This window comes from Chamaea fasciata, unplaced genomic scaffold (assembly GCF_029207755.1).
Source record: "Chamaea fasciata isolate MVZ Bird 193981 ecotype frontalis unplaced genomic scaffold, bChaFas1.0.hap1 SCAF_10, whole genome shotgun sequence".
NCBI classification, from domain to species: domain Eukaryota; kingdom Metazoa; phylum Chordata; class Aves; order Passeriformes; family Sylviidae; genus Chamaea; species Chamaea fasciata.
In genome coordinates, this window is record NW_027094095.1 from 23,478,992 (window position 1) to 23,490,789 (window position 11,798).

Sequence of the window (11,798 nt, forward strand, 5' to 3'; positions counted from 1 at the left end):
GCGGTAGCAGCGCCCGATGAGTCCTGCCCGGTCCCCGGTGGGCGGAGCGGCCCCGCCTTTCTCTGAAATATACATTATATTCTCCGCTCCCTTCGCCCTCCGTCAGGGGAGTTTGGCTGCACGGAGCCGCCTTTCTCTCCCGGCGCAGCAGGAGCGGGAACTGCGGAGTCAAATCTAGGGCGAACCGCCTGGTGAGTTTCGTATCCCGACAGAGAGCTTACCTACAGTTTGGATGGGATCGTTTTTCCACTCCTTTTTAAAATTAACGATCGCTTTTTCCGCGTGTTAGGAATTGCTCCTTTATAAGCTTTGTGCAGCCCTTACCCCTTGAAAAGGAGATGGTTCATGGACGGGAAGCCATCACCTGTTCCCTGATACTCAATTTTTAAACTAGAAATTGTTCTTGCAAAGGTTAATACAACCTTAGAATTTCAGTTCGTAAAGCTGCTTGAAACTACGTGTTCTGTAGTGGGCAAGTACTGATTGAATACGTATGTAATATATGCACATATATCTCTTTAAATATATACCCGTAAGACCCTTGTATTTGGTAAGTGTAGATTGTGACTGAACTATAAGCATCAGAACAACTTCTGATTTTTTTCTGTTTTAGGGCATTGACAAAACAAGTATGTTTCCTCTCATACGACGATGCTGCTTCAACACACCTTTCAAAGTAAGTTACTGAAAGGTTTTTTTTTGCTGATTTTATTTAAAAGTAAAATAGCAAAAGCTGGGACTGCAGCTTTGAAAAAAAAAAGGCAGCTTCTGCATGTGAGCTTATCACTCAGTTTTTCTGGAATAGTTTGTCATTTCTACAGCATTTTTAGGCAATGCTATTTCCTTTTATAAAATCCAATTTTATTGTCTCAAAGTCTTTTTTTCCTATCACTTCTTGATGTAGTAGTGAGGGTACAGTAGCTGGTTTCTGGGGTGACCTTATCCTGGTTCTATATGAAACTATTTTATATTTTACTATGAAAAGGACTGATATATCTTCAAAGTGCCTAGAGAATGCATGTGTGTGGGGAGGGATAGGTGGGCACTGAGTAAACTTTGCTTGTGCACCTGCACTGGATGCCTTCATTAGTTCAGTTAAAACCATTTGAAATTCAAAAGCGAGGACAGCTGTGGTGTGACCTGACGTGGAAAGCCACTTGGTACAGTATTCAGTAGGTAATTTAGGTGCCTGCAGATCTGTGCAGTGTTCAGAACAAGTTTTGTGCTTGCAGCTGCATAAGTTGGCTGGTCCCAGTCTGCTGCTCTGTGGGAGGAATGAGACAACGTGGTCTTCCTTGGCCTGCCGGCTGCGGAGAGCCGCGCGTCCTCCATCGACATCTCTGAGCCTCCAACCAGCACCAGTTTACACAGCCAAGCTCCAGGCTTTTCACACCTCTCCCCCTGTCTTCAAGAAGAAAACCCCTGCAGAATCTGAGGCAGAGTCGCAGAAAAGCCTGGAATCACTGAAGGATTCTCCCAGGCCAGCCCTGTACTTAAGCCTGGGGGGGCTGGTTCCGTTTGCGGCCGTGCCGCTGGCCATGGCCCTGCAGGGCACCTACTGCCCACAGCTGGCCTCTGCTCAGGTGGCCTATGGTGCTGCCACAGCCTCCTTCCTGGGGGGAATGAGGTGGGGCTTTGCCCTCCCGGAAAACAGCCCGGCCAAGCCAGACTGGCTGAACCTGGCTAACGGCACAGTTCCCCCTCTGCTGGCCTGCCTGGCCTTGCTTTTCAAAGATGTCACTCAGGGAGCATTATTGCTTACGCTGGCCTTGGGGATAGCACTGCATTATGATGTTTCCCTTCTTCCTACTTACCCCAGGTGGTTTAAAGTACTGAGGGTGCTGGGAACAGCGGTGATGGTATTATCCCTGTTGGCCACTGTAGCACTGAAAGCTTTCTTAGAAGGGGAGCAAAGTGATGACAGAAAAGTATGACAGGACACAAATTAATAAATCAATAAGGAAAAGCAATTATCTGCCAATAAGGTATTTGTATGGAATTCCAGGAGAAATAATGACTGATTTGTGCTTAGAAGTCATATGATGGCAGGGATCAAGATGCTTATTCCTGAACCAAAATGATTTCCCAATTGATTTCGAAGCTAGTTCAGGAGGGAAGGATTGTAAACAGCAATTACTTCCGAGGCAAGCATCAGTCTGTCCTTATCTGTAGAACAAAGAATCACTCCTGAATGAGATGTTGCTGCTCTAGGAATTTAGAATGGAGATTCAAAATGACATGGGTATGGATTGGTCTGTGCTGAACTACGAAAGCATCTGGTTTGACTGTAATGTGTGATCATGTTCTGAGGTGGGGAAAACAACAGTAACAAGGTGAAAGCAGTTCTAGTTTGGTGTTTAAAGAAGTAGCAGAGAATTATGCAAAAGCACATTCTACTCAGTTGCTGTGTTGTGGAACAAGACTCCTGTTTCACTCCTATTTTCAGAGAAGGTGCTGAAAATCACAGAATGGTTTGGATCAGAAGGGGCCTTAAAGATAGTCTCATTCCAATCCTCTGCTATATACAGGGACACCTTCCACTCAATCAGGTTGCTCAAAGCCCCATCCAGCCTGGACACTTCCAGGGATGCTGGCTGAGGAAGTGCTCAGTGTGGTGTCAGGTAAGAAAGGACAGGGGAGGTTTGCTTGCAGTGTCAAGCCAAGGTCAGCACTCACCTGAAATGTGTCATTCAGCTGCTGTGCTGGAGCAGGGAAAAGCTGAAGGGGGAGCTTTGTATTGCTGACAAGGTGCCACAAGAAATGGAAGGTCAAATTCCTGCTCAGGCTTACTGAAATTAAAAAGGCTATTTGGGCCTGTTCCTGTGCAGCCAGGAAGCTGCATGCAACACAGCCATAAAGATCTGCCATACTCCTAAATTAAAGGACTGTTAACTTATGCTATGACACAAGGACTCAAGTGCTGGCACTAAGGGATCAGATAATGGGACTGAAAGTAGCTTCTGTCTTCCCACTCCTAAGAATCCATGTATTTGGACAGGTACCAATGGACTTGCAGCCTGCAAACCCTCCATGATGGGTCTGTTACTGCAGAAACCACTGCAGAAGCACATGCTCTCTGTACTTCATTCTTCCTAGCACATCATCTAGTGGGACAGTGGAAGATACAACCTAAGCCACATGGATTTTCTTTTTTGTGTCAGCTATCTCAAGAAACGTATGAAATGGGATGTGGGCATATTTCTTGTAAGCTTTTTATCAGAAGTATTTAAGTACAGCATAAAATGCAGGAAGAAAGCTGAAAATGGCATCCACATATGGTCTTAGGACCAGATAATCCTCATGGTTTTGTTAAAGCACTGTTCTTCATTGTTGTTCTACACCAAATAAGGCACATATTGTCCCTTAAAATTTGTTACCTGTTCATTCTGCAAAGAACAGATGTTTAAGAAACCTGCCTGTCCTGGAGATGGAACCATCTTGTATGGTGTTGCTGAAACATCAGCCTCTACCCTTGGCAATCTGTTAACATTTGTATGTTAAAAAACATACTAAGCATGTATGGGTAGCAATTGCTCTGTGCTGAACTATGAAAGTACCCTAGTAAACAATGTATTTCAGAGCTTTCTGAACATAAAGGAAATAAAATTGAGTTTGTGAATGAAAATGGCTTTTTCTATTCCTTCTTACTTACACATGGCATCTTCTAAGATGGGTCCAGAGAAGAGTCCTGTCTTTGTCTTGATTAGGTGAAGGAGGTGCTGAGGATCAGAGACCATAATCAACCAGCTTCAAAGTTTCATTCAAACATAACAGAAATCTGTTACAAAACCCGGAGGAGGTAACTTCAGACAACTGCAGACTCCCTCAAGCTCCATTAAACCAGGAAGTTTACAGGCAGAGATCAGAAGTAAACCTGATTAGTTCCCAGACTAATAAAATACAGCTCAGGTGTGTTTCTCAAACGGTTCCAAGAGGGATCCTGAAATATAAAGAAAAAAGACTAAGAAATATTACCTGTAATTTCATCCCACAGAGGGCTGTATAGAGCTGGCAAGACAGACTCCCAAGAAGTCTGAGTGATTTTACACTGAGAAGAGAAATACATGAGTATTTTACTGCAGAAGCGTGTTACTTCCACCACTCAAACAGTCACAATTTATAACCAATCTTTCCCTAGTGTTCTAGTGGGAAATATGATTTCCAGTAAAAAGAAAAAATTACCTATTATATGAAAGTGGCAGTAATATAGCTTACTAAGTTATGAAAGCAACCTATTCAAGAGCATTCCAGTCAGTTCTGAAAATGCATTTTATTATAAAAAACAGTTAAAACAAGCTTATACTTGAAAAAAAATCAAACCATTAATTCAGACACATAAGAAGTTCTTTGAAGTAAAAGCAAACACAAGATTATGGAACAGTCAGAGAAACTCTCCATCATCTAGCATGTTTTAGCCCAACCCTATGTTAGATTTTAGGACCTAGATTATTAAGGTACCTGCAACACTCAGCTTAGAGGATTTATTCATGTATTAATTTGTTAATTTTACACAGGGGATATTGACCCAAACAACGTGAATGCTCCTTTATCTACACAGTGCCAGGCTTCCTGCTTTGTCACATTCCTGTTGTGGTTTTGTGTGCTAGAATAACACTGTCTATCAAAATATAAGCACCCTCACTTCAGACTCCATCCCAAGCATCCACAGCTGTGCTGAAAATGCACCCACAGTGTGCAAAAAGCAACTTCAAATACATAAATTAAATTAATCTAGAAATAACTCCAAACTCTTTGTAGCAGTGTTTTACTAAGTGTGTCCGAGCTAAACACAAACTCCGTAAAAGCACACTGATATCATCACTTTAATGCTAAATGCACCTAATTCTATCCCAAAAAGCTCCATTGGTTTAAACTTGGATGAGGCAGGATACAAGATGTAGTGAAGGTGAAGGAGTGTGCTTGGTAGAACAGCAATTATTCAATGCTAAGTCTCAGCATGTGTCACACAGGAAAAAGCACATTTGATTATGGGGGCAAAAGCCTTTCCCTGTGTTTTTATACTAAGAGCAGCCCTAAACAGAACAGCCAATCTAATGAACAGCATTTGCATTTAAAATTCACCAGAGCTTACACAAAAAGGAGCTCTACTGGCATCACTGACACCACTGAGAAGAAAAGCCAGGGCTGAAGGGGAATGGTATTATTAGAACTGTGAGGACAACCTTCCAGAATAGGAAATTCTCATCCACTCACAATTTAATTTGTGGAGTGGCCAGAAAGTAAAGATCCAATTCATATTTAATGCCCACCATATTCACCAACAGAAAAGAGGCTTAAATGCATCAAGGTTTCAAGTAGAGGCACCAAGTCTTTCCTGTCTGTTATCTTCTCTTCCTTGTTTTCTGCCAGAAAAAGAACTAATGCCATCCAAATCACCCATCTGATCTTACCTACAGGTACCTCCTTGCTGACAGTAACCCACTTCCAGATTGCAAGTCTGGCTCAAGTGCCAGCTCAGTAACAACCTAATTAATGTCTCTAATGTGTTGGAATTATTTATTTAGATTTTTACAGGGTGAATTCACCATTTCTTTCAGTAAGCTTAATCCAGTTACGAGAGGCATTCCTACTCTTAACAGAATACTTCCTGAGACAGACACTGGATAAGCCAATTTACTTTGAAGGGCTTTTCCTTTTGCTCAGGAAAATCCCTCTGATCTAATTCTCCACTGAAGCTCCTGTGTTAAAAGAGATTTCTGGCCAATGAAACAGGAAATCTGAGGAGACATAATTTACTCATTCCTTGAATGAGTTTTCTTCTTTGTGTTTTACAGCACAGCTACACCTCCTTCGCAGCGGCTGGTGATCATGTTGGCAATTTCAGTCCAGCTGTCCATGTGAGGGTTATAAACCTCAACAGAGTCAGAGGTTACTGGAGCAGCAAAATCAGGACTGGGAGCTCGGCCTCCTGAGGCATAGAGAAGTCCATTCACAGCCACAACACAAACACCAGCTCTTGGGATCTTCATCGATGCAACTTCAACCCACTTTTCCTAACAAAAGGGTGAAAGATCAAGAAATAGTTTTAAGGCAAGCCCCGATTCTGATAAAGTAACTTTAAAGCTTGAAGACTGAAACATATACAAAGAACACTATGCATACACTTCACAGGCTTACATGTGGTATGTGTACAGTATCCAGAGCATTATCAAGACAGGAATGACAACACTTTCACAAGGGGTCCAAACTGTGTTAATCTCTAAAGAGCAGATGCCATACTGTCTGCACACAACACCCCTCCCTTTCTTCAGTCACTGCAAGATACAGTCAGTCTCTAAAATAGAGCATGGTACAGTTTGAGGTGGGGGAAACAGAAAAACTAGATTCAATTTGAAAAGCAAAACAGATGGCAGATGGGATTATGTTCTGCTTTTAAGAGTAGCCACTCTTCCAAAGAGCATCATAAAAACATGAGCAATAACAGTCTGGAAAAATTTTTTATCATCTTCTAGTCATGCTAAAACACCACTACATTTTGATGCAGAAGACACCCTTAAATTTTGCAATAAAAGGTAACTCTTACCTTTACAATGAGTTTTTTCTCTCTATTCAGATTATTGAGCTTTCTGTCGCAGAGGGGGAATCTATCCTCTTATCTTAACCCTAAGAAGTATTTACCAAACTACAGTGTATCTGTGCATAGTTAAACCATGACAACTGCTTAGTACAGACCATGAGATCACCAAAGCTTTGTTTCACTGAAGATACCCAGCCAGTAGTGAAAAGGAAATGGAATTTCCCATTTTTTCTCTTTAAAGAAAGAAAGCAGGCTACCTCTATAGCATCTTACACAAAGCTGATGCAATCTACATTTATGAAAAGAAGGGACTCTGCCATACCTCTTCGAATGAGTATCTTTCTACAGTAGCAAGTGCATCCTGGGATTCATTCCAGCCTCCCACAGCATAGATACAATCGTTGAGAGCAGCTACACCAAGATAAGCTCTTCGGGTGCCCATTGGAGCGAGCTCAGACCAGCGTTTAGAGATGGGGTCGTAGACTTCGACAGAACGCAGCTCTACTCCTTCACTGCTGATGCCACCAACGACATAAATCAAACCTGCAGAGACAGAGTTTCTCCTCTTTCAGGCTTCATAATACAGACAGAAAATTACTGTCACAACACAAGTTTCAGCCTGAAATTAAGCTGGTTAAAGAATGACAGGAAATACTCCTTTTGCTCAGTAGTAGAATACATAAAGCTTTTTTTTTATGAGCAGCTTGAGCACTAGAAGCTTTGAGGAAAGCAAAAATTAATTATGTTCAGGGGGAGAAATTCAGAAGGTTGCAACTGCTGACCTGGCCAGGATCAAATACCTAGTAAGCACATTTATTGATCAAGTATTAAGACATGCCTGTCTTAAAACAACCCGTGGCAAGTCTTCAGATTGTCACAAAGAAAAACATGCAAACCCAAATACAGAAGATAAATAAAAGCAGTATCAGAAAGAACAACCAACTAGCTTGAATGACTAGCTAGCTAAAAGACTAGCTGGATAACCTTAATGGCAGCCATGTAAAAACTTTTCATGACATAAAAGGCAGAAGACAAGAGAGAACTTCATAGTCTTTGAATTCTGCAGAATTAAAAATAGAGTATTAGAACAACACACAAGCAAGGCACAAGCGTGTGTGACTGACAGCTCAGTACAAGACAAAGGTAAGTATTCATGACTGATACATAAAGTTTCAAAATCCAATGGCTGTTGGAACTATTTAGGGATATAAACATAACAATATTCACCTTGCATTTCACAACACCCAAAGCAGTAACGGGGTTTAGCCATACTTCCCACCACATCCCAACTATTCTCTTCAGGATCAAATCTTTCAATTGTGTTGCCAATCTCTGCTCCAACCCAGCCTCCTGCAAATAACAGCAAACACAGGAAGGAATTTAGTGGCACAAAGTTGTGCATTAGCTGCATTTTCAGACACACAGTGGACTGTTCTAGGAAAAATTCTGAAATCAGCACGCAGTCAGTCTACAATGGAAACAAGTTATAACTAAACAGTAACTAATCCACACGGATTTAGTATATATGTCAATACTTAAGGACACATCTGTTTTTCAAAACTCAAGTTTGCAAATTTGCATCACCAAGATGTAATATTTAAGATTAAATCAATTTACAAGTTCTATGAATTAGCATCTTTAACTTCACCTAGAAAAACCCCACAACTTACCCAAAGCATAGATAGCACCATAGCATGTGCACACTCCCAGTGCACAACGGGGATGATTCATGGAAGCCACAGTTGTCCATTGCTTTGTAACAGGATCATAACATTCAGTACAGTCAAAAATCATTGAGTTGTCCTCACCTGCATAATAAAAACAGGAAGAGTCAGGGGAAATGCAATGTTTTGCACAGCAGATCTGGAAACGTTCTTCAATTCCTTCCAGGACAGGCAACATTTGAATACAACATTTATCTTTTGGTGATAATGGCCAACGTAGCAAAAGCTTCATTTATACCCAGAACTGAATCATCACTAAGAACTACTTTCATCAATATTTCCCTAAAATGTTACTGAAAACATCAGAGAAGTAAACAACGACCCTGCTGCACGTTTTACTCCTCAGCACAACTGACTGGGTTTTCAAGACCAAACAACGAGCTCTATGGTAACAAAAACAGTCTACATATACATTCTTTTGTGATGGGCTGGTAGAGCTACTCATCACGTTCTTGTGCAAACAGACATAATGAGCCTTTCCAGGCAGGCAGTGCACAAGTGGTCTGTCCTGTGCTACTGCCTTTTATGCTATGGGCTTCTGCTAGGCTGTAAGCGAGGAAAGAAATTCCATTAGTGGTGGTACACAAAGTCCACAGAATAGCCAACATCTCTGAGTATATCTGCACACATCTATATGGTAACCTGTGAGTAGCTACACCATGAGGGGACAGCAGCATAGTAAAAACTGGCCAGCACAGGATCCCTAACATCCATTCACAGAGCAGTGACAGCAGAGAATCAAGGAACCCCAATTCCTTTGTTATTACACCTAAAAATTGTATTATCCTTAGAACCACTCAAAAGAAGAATAATTTTGAAAGTCTCCATACATGAGTTGTTCAGCATTCACATAAGAAAGAAAGAAAGCAAGCTTATTTGAGCTGTTACCTCCAATGGCATAGACCATTCCCCCCACCACAGCCACCCCCAGCCCGCTCCGGGCCTGGTGGAGAGAGGACACTGTGGTCCAGTAGTGGCTGAAGGTGTCAAATCGCTCCACACAGCTGAGGGCTCTGCTGTCACTCCAACGTCCTCCTTGCAGTCGGGTGTACCCACCTAGAAAGGATGTGGAAAGGCCAAGTAAGAGCTTCCTGTTCATCCTCATGCTCCTACATCTAAACCATTAAACAGACTACAGTAACAGCCACTTAGCCACTTTTAGAAGGAATGGGATTTTTCCACGTAGCTTCATTTCTCCAGCATACAAAGAAGAATGGTTGTCTTGGGGGTCATGGAAATTGTGCTGAGCTGATGCCACAACACTACAAATATTAGACTTCATGTAAAATACAAGGGTCAGCCAACAGCCTTTGCTCTCTAAGCCAGTGCTACTGTCCACAGGGTGAAACAAACATGTTCCCTTCCAATATAAAGCTGCAGCTTTGCTGAAAACTTGGAATTTCAAGTATCCTATCACATGAACCAAAGTATCCTGCACAGAGAAAACTTCAGCCATCAGAAGAAAACATTCAGTGATTTTGCATATACCATTCCAGCAGTGAACCCTGGGTAAATCCTCTGCTGATTTGCAGTTTCCACCCAAGACAAATGATTTTTGAACAACAAATCCGGGCTTTGAATGCCATGTCACAATGACAAAAAAAGTGAATGCTGACCTCCTGTGCAATTCTAATCAAAGGAGCTAACATGGTAACTCAGCCACGATGAAACATGTTGCTATCTTTATATATTTTGATTTTTAAAAAATTCTCGAGTATCTCCTTCAGTACTGCATTCTGAGATACTACTTCATTTGTTTTATAAGGTTCAAACAGCCACATTCTAACCTACTGCATAAAGGTACTTCCTGGCTTTCCTCCGGGGACGACCTTTAGAAGCCTGCAGAAAACTGCTGACCTTGTTCTCTTTGGGAGACTTAGAGACTTCACAATATTCTTTCAACAAAGTTTGCAGGGCCACCCGAAGACTGAAATCTGGAATACCTTCAAGAGTAACATAAGCAGAATAAGAATAAAATGAGCAGAATTTTAAAAAAGCACAGTGAAAAGTAACAAACTGTAAGTAATTCAGTTGTAGAAAAATTACTAACTTCTCCTAAAACAACAAACAAATCAATGTTGCTTACTTTTATAAGGCATTTTCAAAAGCATGTTTTTAAAGTAAGCTGTGCTTATTTTTTTAAAAGAATAGAAGTTGTTTGCTATAAATATTTTCACCCATCATGCTATTAATGTAAAAAATAGTCCATCAAAGCCCAGTAACTCTGAACAACACAAGGTTTGCTCATATACATGCATCTGATATTCCTTCTTTCACTTACTTTCTATGTATTTTAACAGCCTTTGTGCTGGTAGCAGAGGGAATCGAACAGGCTCCAGTACTTCTACGACATATTTCTTTCTTTTCCCCACATCCTTCAGAATCCATTGCATCGCTGCTGTGAAAACCTGGTACTCGTCCTCGATGCTCAGGTCCTCGCTCCGCAGGATCTTCACGAGCTGCTCCTTGGTGAGCGCCAGGAACTCCTCCCCGCTCTGCACCTCCAGGAAGTGCGCGTGGATGTAGCTCTCGGTGAACTCCATCAAGTCGTGACAGGCGATCTGCTCGGAGAACTGGAAGAGGCCGATGCAGTTGAGCGGGTCGATCTGGCCCTTAAGGAACTCGCAGCAGAGCTCCACCACCTCGGTGAGCTGCAGCATGTCCGCGGCGACGATGAGCTCCTGGACGTTGTGCTCCGCGATGCTCACCACCCCTGCGGGCACCAAACCACAGCGGGGCCCCGCTCCAGCCTGCGGCCGCGGGGCACCCGCCCCTCGCCCCCCCGCCAGCCCTCACCTGTGTAGATGAAGTCGAGCAGCGTGTGGAAGGTGTCCGCCTCCACGCCCGCGATCCGCACCACGTCCCGCCCGGACTCCTTCATGCCGCCCGCGAACAGCGCCGCGAAGTAGGGGCTGCTGGCCGCCAGCACCAGGCGGTGCACGGAGAACGCCTCCGGGCCCACCTCCAGCCGCACGTCGCAGAAGCTGTGTCCGGCGCGCAGCCGGTTGATCTGGGCCAGGAGGAGGCGGGCGTGCCGCTCGGAAGTGGAGACGGAGCTGGTGCTGGAGGCAGAGCCGCCTTTGCCCGTCCCCGCACTCGCCTCCATCGCTGCTGCGGCACCTGCACCCCCCAGGCGCCGGCCTCGCGCCGCGCACGCGCCCCGCTTCGCCCGCCCGCCTCCCCGGGCGCGTGCGCGGGGGAGGGCGCGCGCCCGCTGAGGCGGCTCTGCCGGGACGGGGCGGGCACCGTGACGTGCGTGCTGAGGGCGCGGTGTGCGCTCGGGGTGTGCCCGGCGCTCTGTGTGCCGAGCAGCCTGCCCTCGAGGTGGCACTGGTTCTGGTTCCTCTGTCCACTCCTTTGCCTATGCGCCTCCCTGGGCACCTGGCCCCGTGAGGCCCCACAGGAATCACGGAATCGTCAAGGTTGGAAGAGACCTTTAAGATTATTAATTCCTACGGTCTACCCAGCACTGCCCCTGTAACCCCATAACTGCTAAAACCACCTCACCCAGTACCAGATCGTCTTAAACACCTCCA

The 11,798-nt window shown here is 43.9% G+C and overlaps 2 protein-coding genes across 2 annotated transcripts; one reads left to right on the top strand and one right to left on the bottom strand.

Moving 5' to 3' along the window:
• Positions 1–13: 13 nt before the first annotated feature.
• On the top strand, positions 14–3,615 carry TMEM69 (transmembrane protein 69). Its single transcript, XM_066192739.1, has 3 exons — positions 14–191; positions 614–676; positions 1,233–3,615. Exons 2-3 carry the CDS (start codon positions 632–634, stop codon positions 1,932–1,934), a joined length of 747 nt encoding a protein of 248 aa, XP_066048836.1. The 5' UTR covers positions 14–191; positions 614–631; the 3' UTR covers positions 1,935–3,615.
• A 605-nt stretch (positions 3,616–4,220) lies between these two features.
• On the bottom strand, positions 4,221–11,402 carry IPP (intracisternal A particle-promoted polypeptide). Its single transcript, XM_066192740.1, has 8 exons — positions 11,059–11,402; positions 10,544–10,975; positions 10,050–10,205; positions 9,151–9,318; positions 8,209–8,346; positions 7,766–7,888; positions 6,861–7,081; positions 4,221–6,014 (listed from the first exon to the last, which is right to left on the bottom strand). Exons 1-8 carry the CDS (start codon positions 11,366–11,368, stop codon positions 5,790–5,792), a joined length of 1,773 nt encoding a protein of 590 aa, XP_066048837.1. The 5' UTR covers positions 11,369–11,402; the 3' UTR covers positions 4,221–5,789.
• Between the last annotated feature and the right edge of the window lie 396 nt (positions 11,403–11,798).

Coding starts and splice junctions, on each gene's coding strand:
- IPP (XM_066192740.1), bottom strand. CDS start 11,368: ATGGAGGCGAGTGCGGGGACGGGCAAAGGCGGCTCTGCCTCCAGCACC. Junction 8,347..9,150: donor AATGGTCTATGCCATTGGAG/GTAACAGCTCAA, acceptor TTTATTATGCAG/GTGAGGACAACTCAATGATT. Junction 7,889..8,208: donor TGGTGCTATCTATGCTTTGG/GTAAGTTGTGGG, acceptor TGTTATTTGCAG/GAGGCTGGGTTGGAGCAGAG.
- TMEM69 (XM_066192739.1), top strand. CDS start 632: ATGTTTCCTCTCATACGACGATGCTGCTTCAACACACCTTTCAAA. Junction 677..1,232: donor GCTTCAACACACCTTTCAAA/GTAAGTTACTGA, acceptor TTGTGCTTGCAG/CTGCATAAGTTGGCTGGTCC.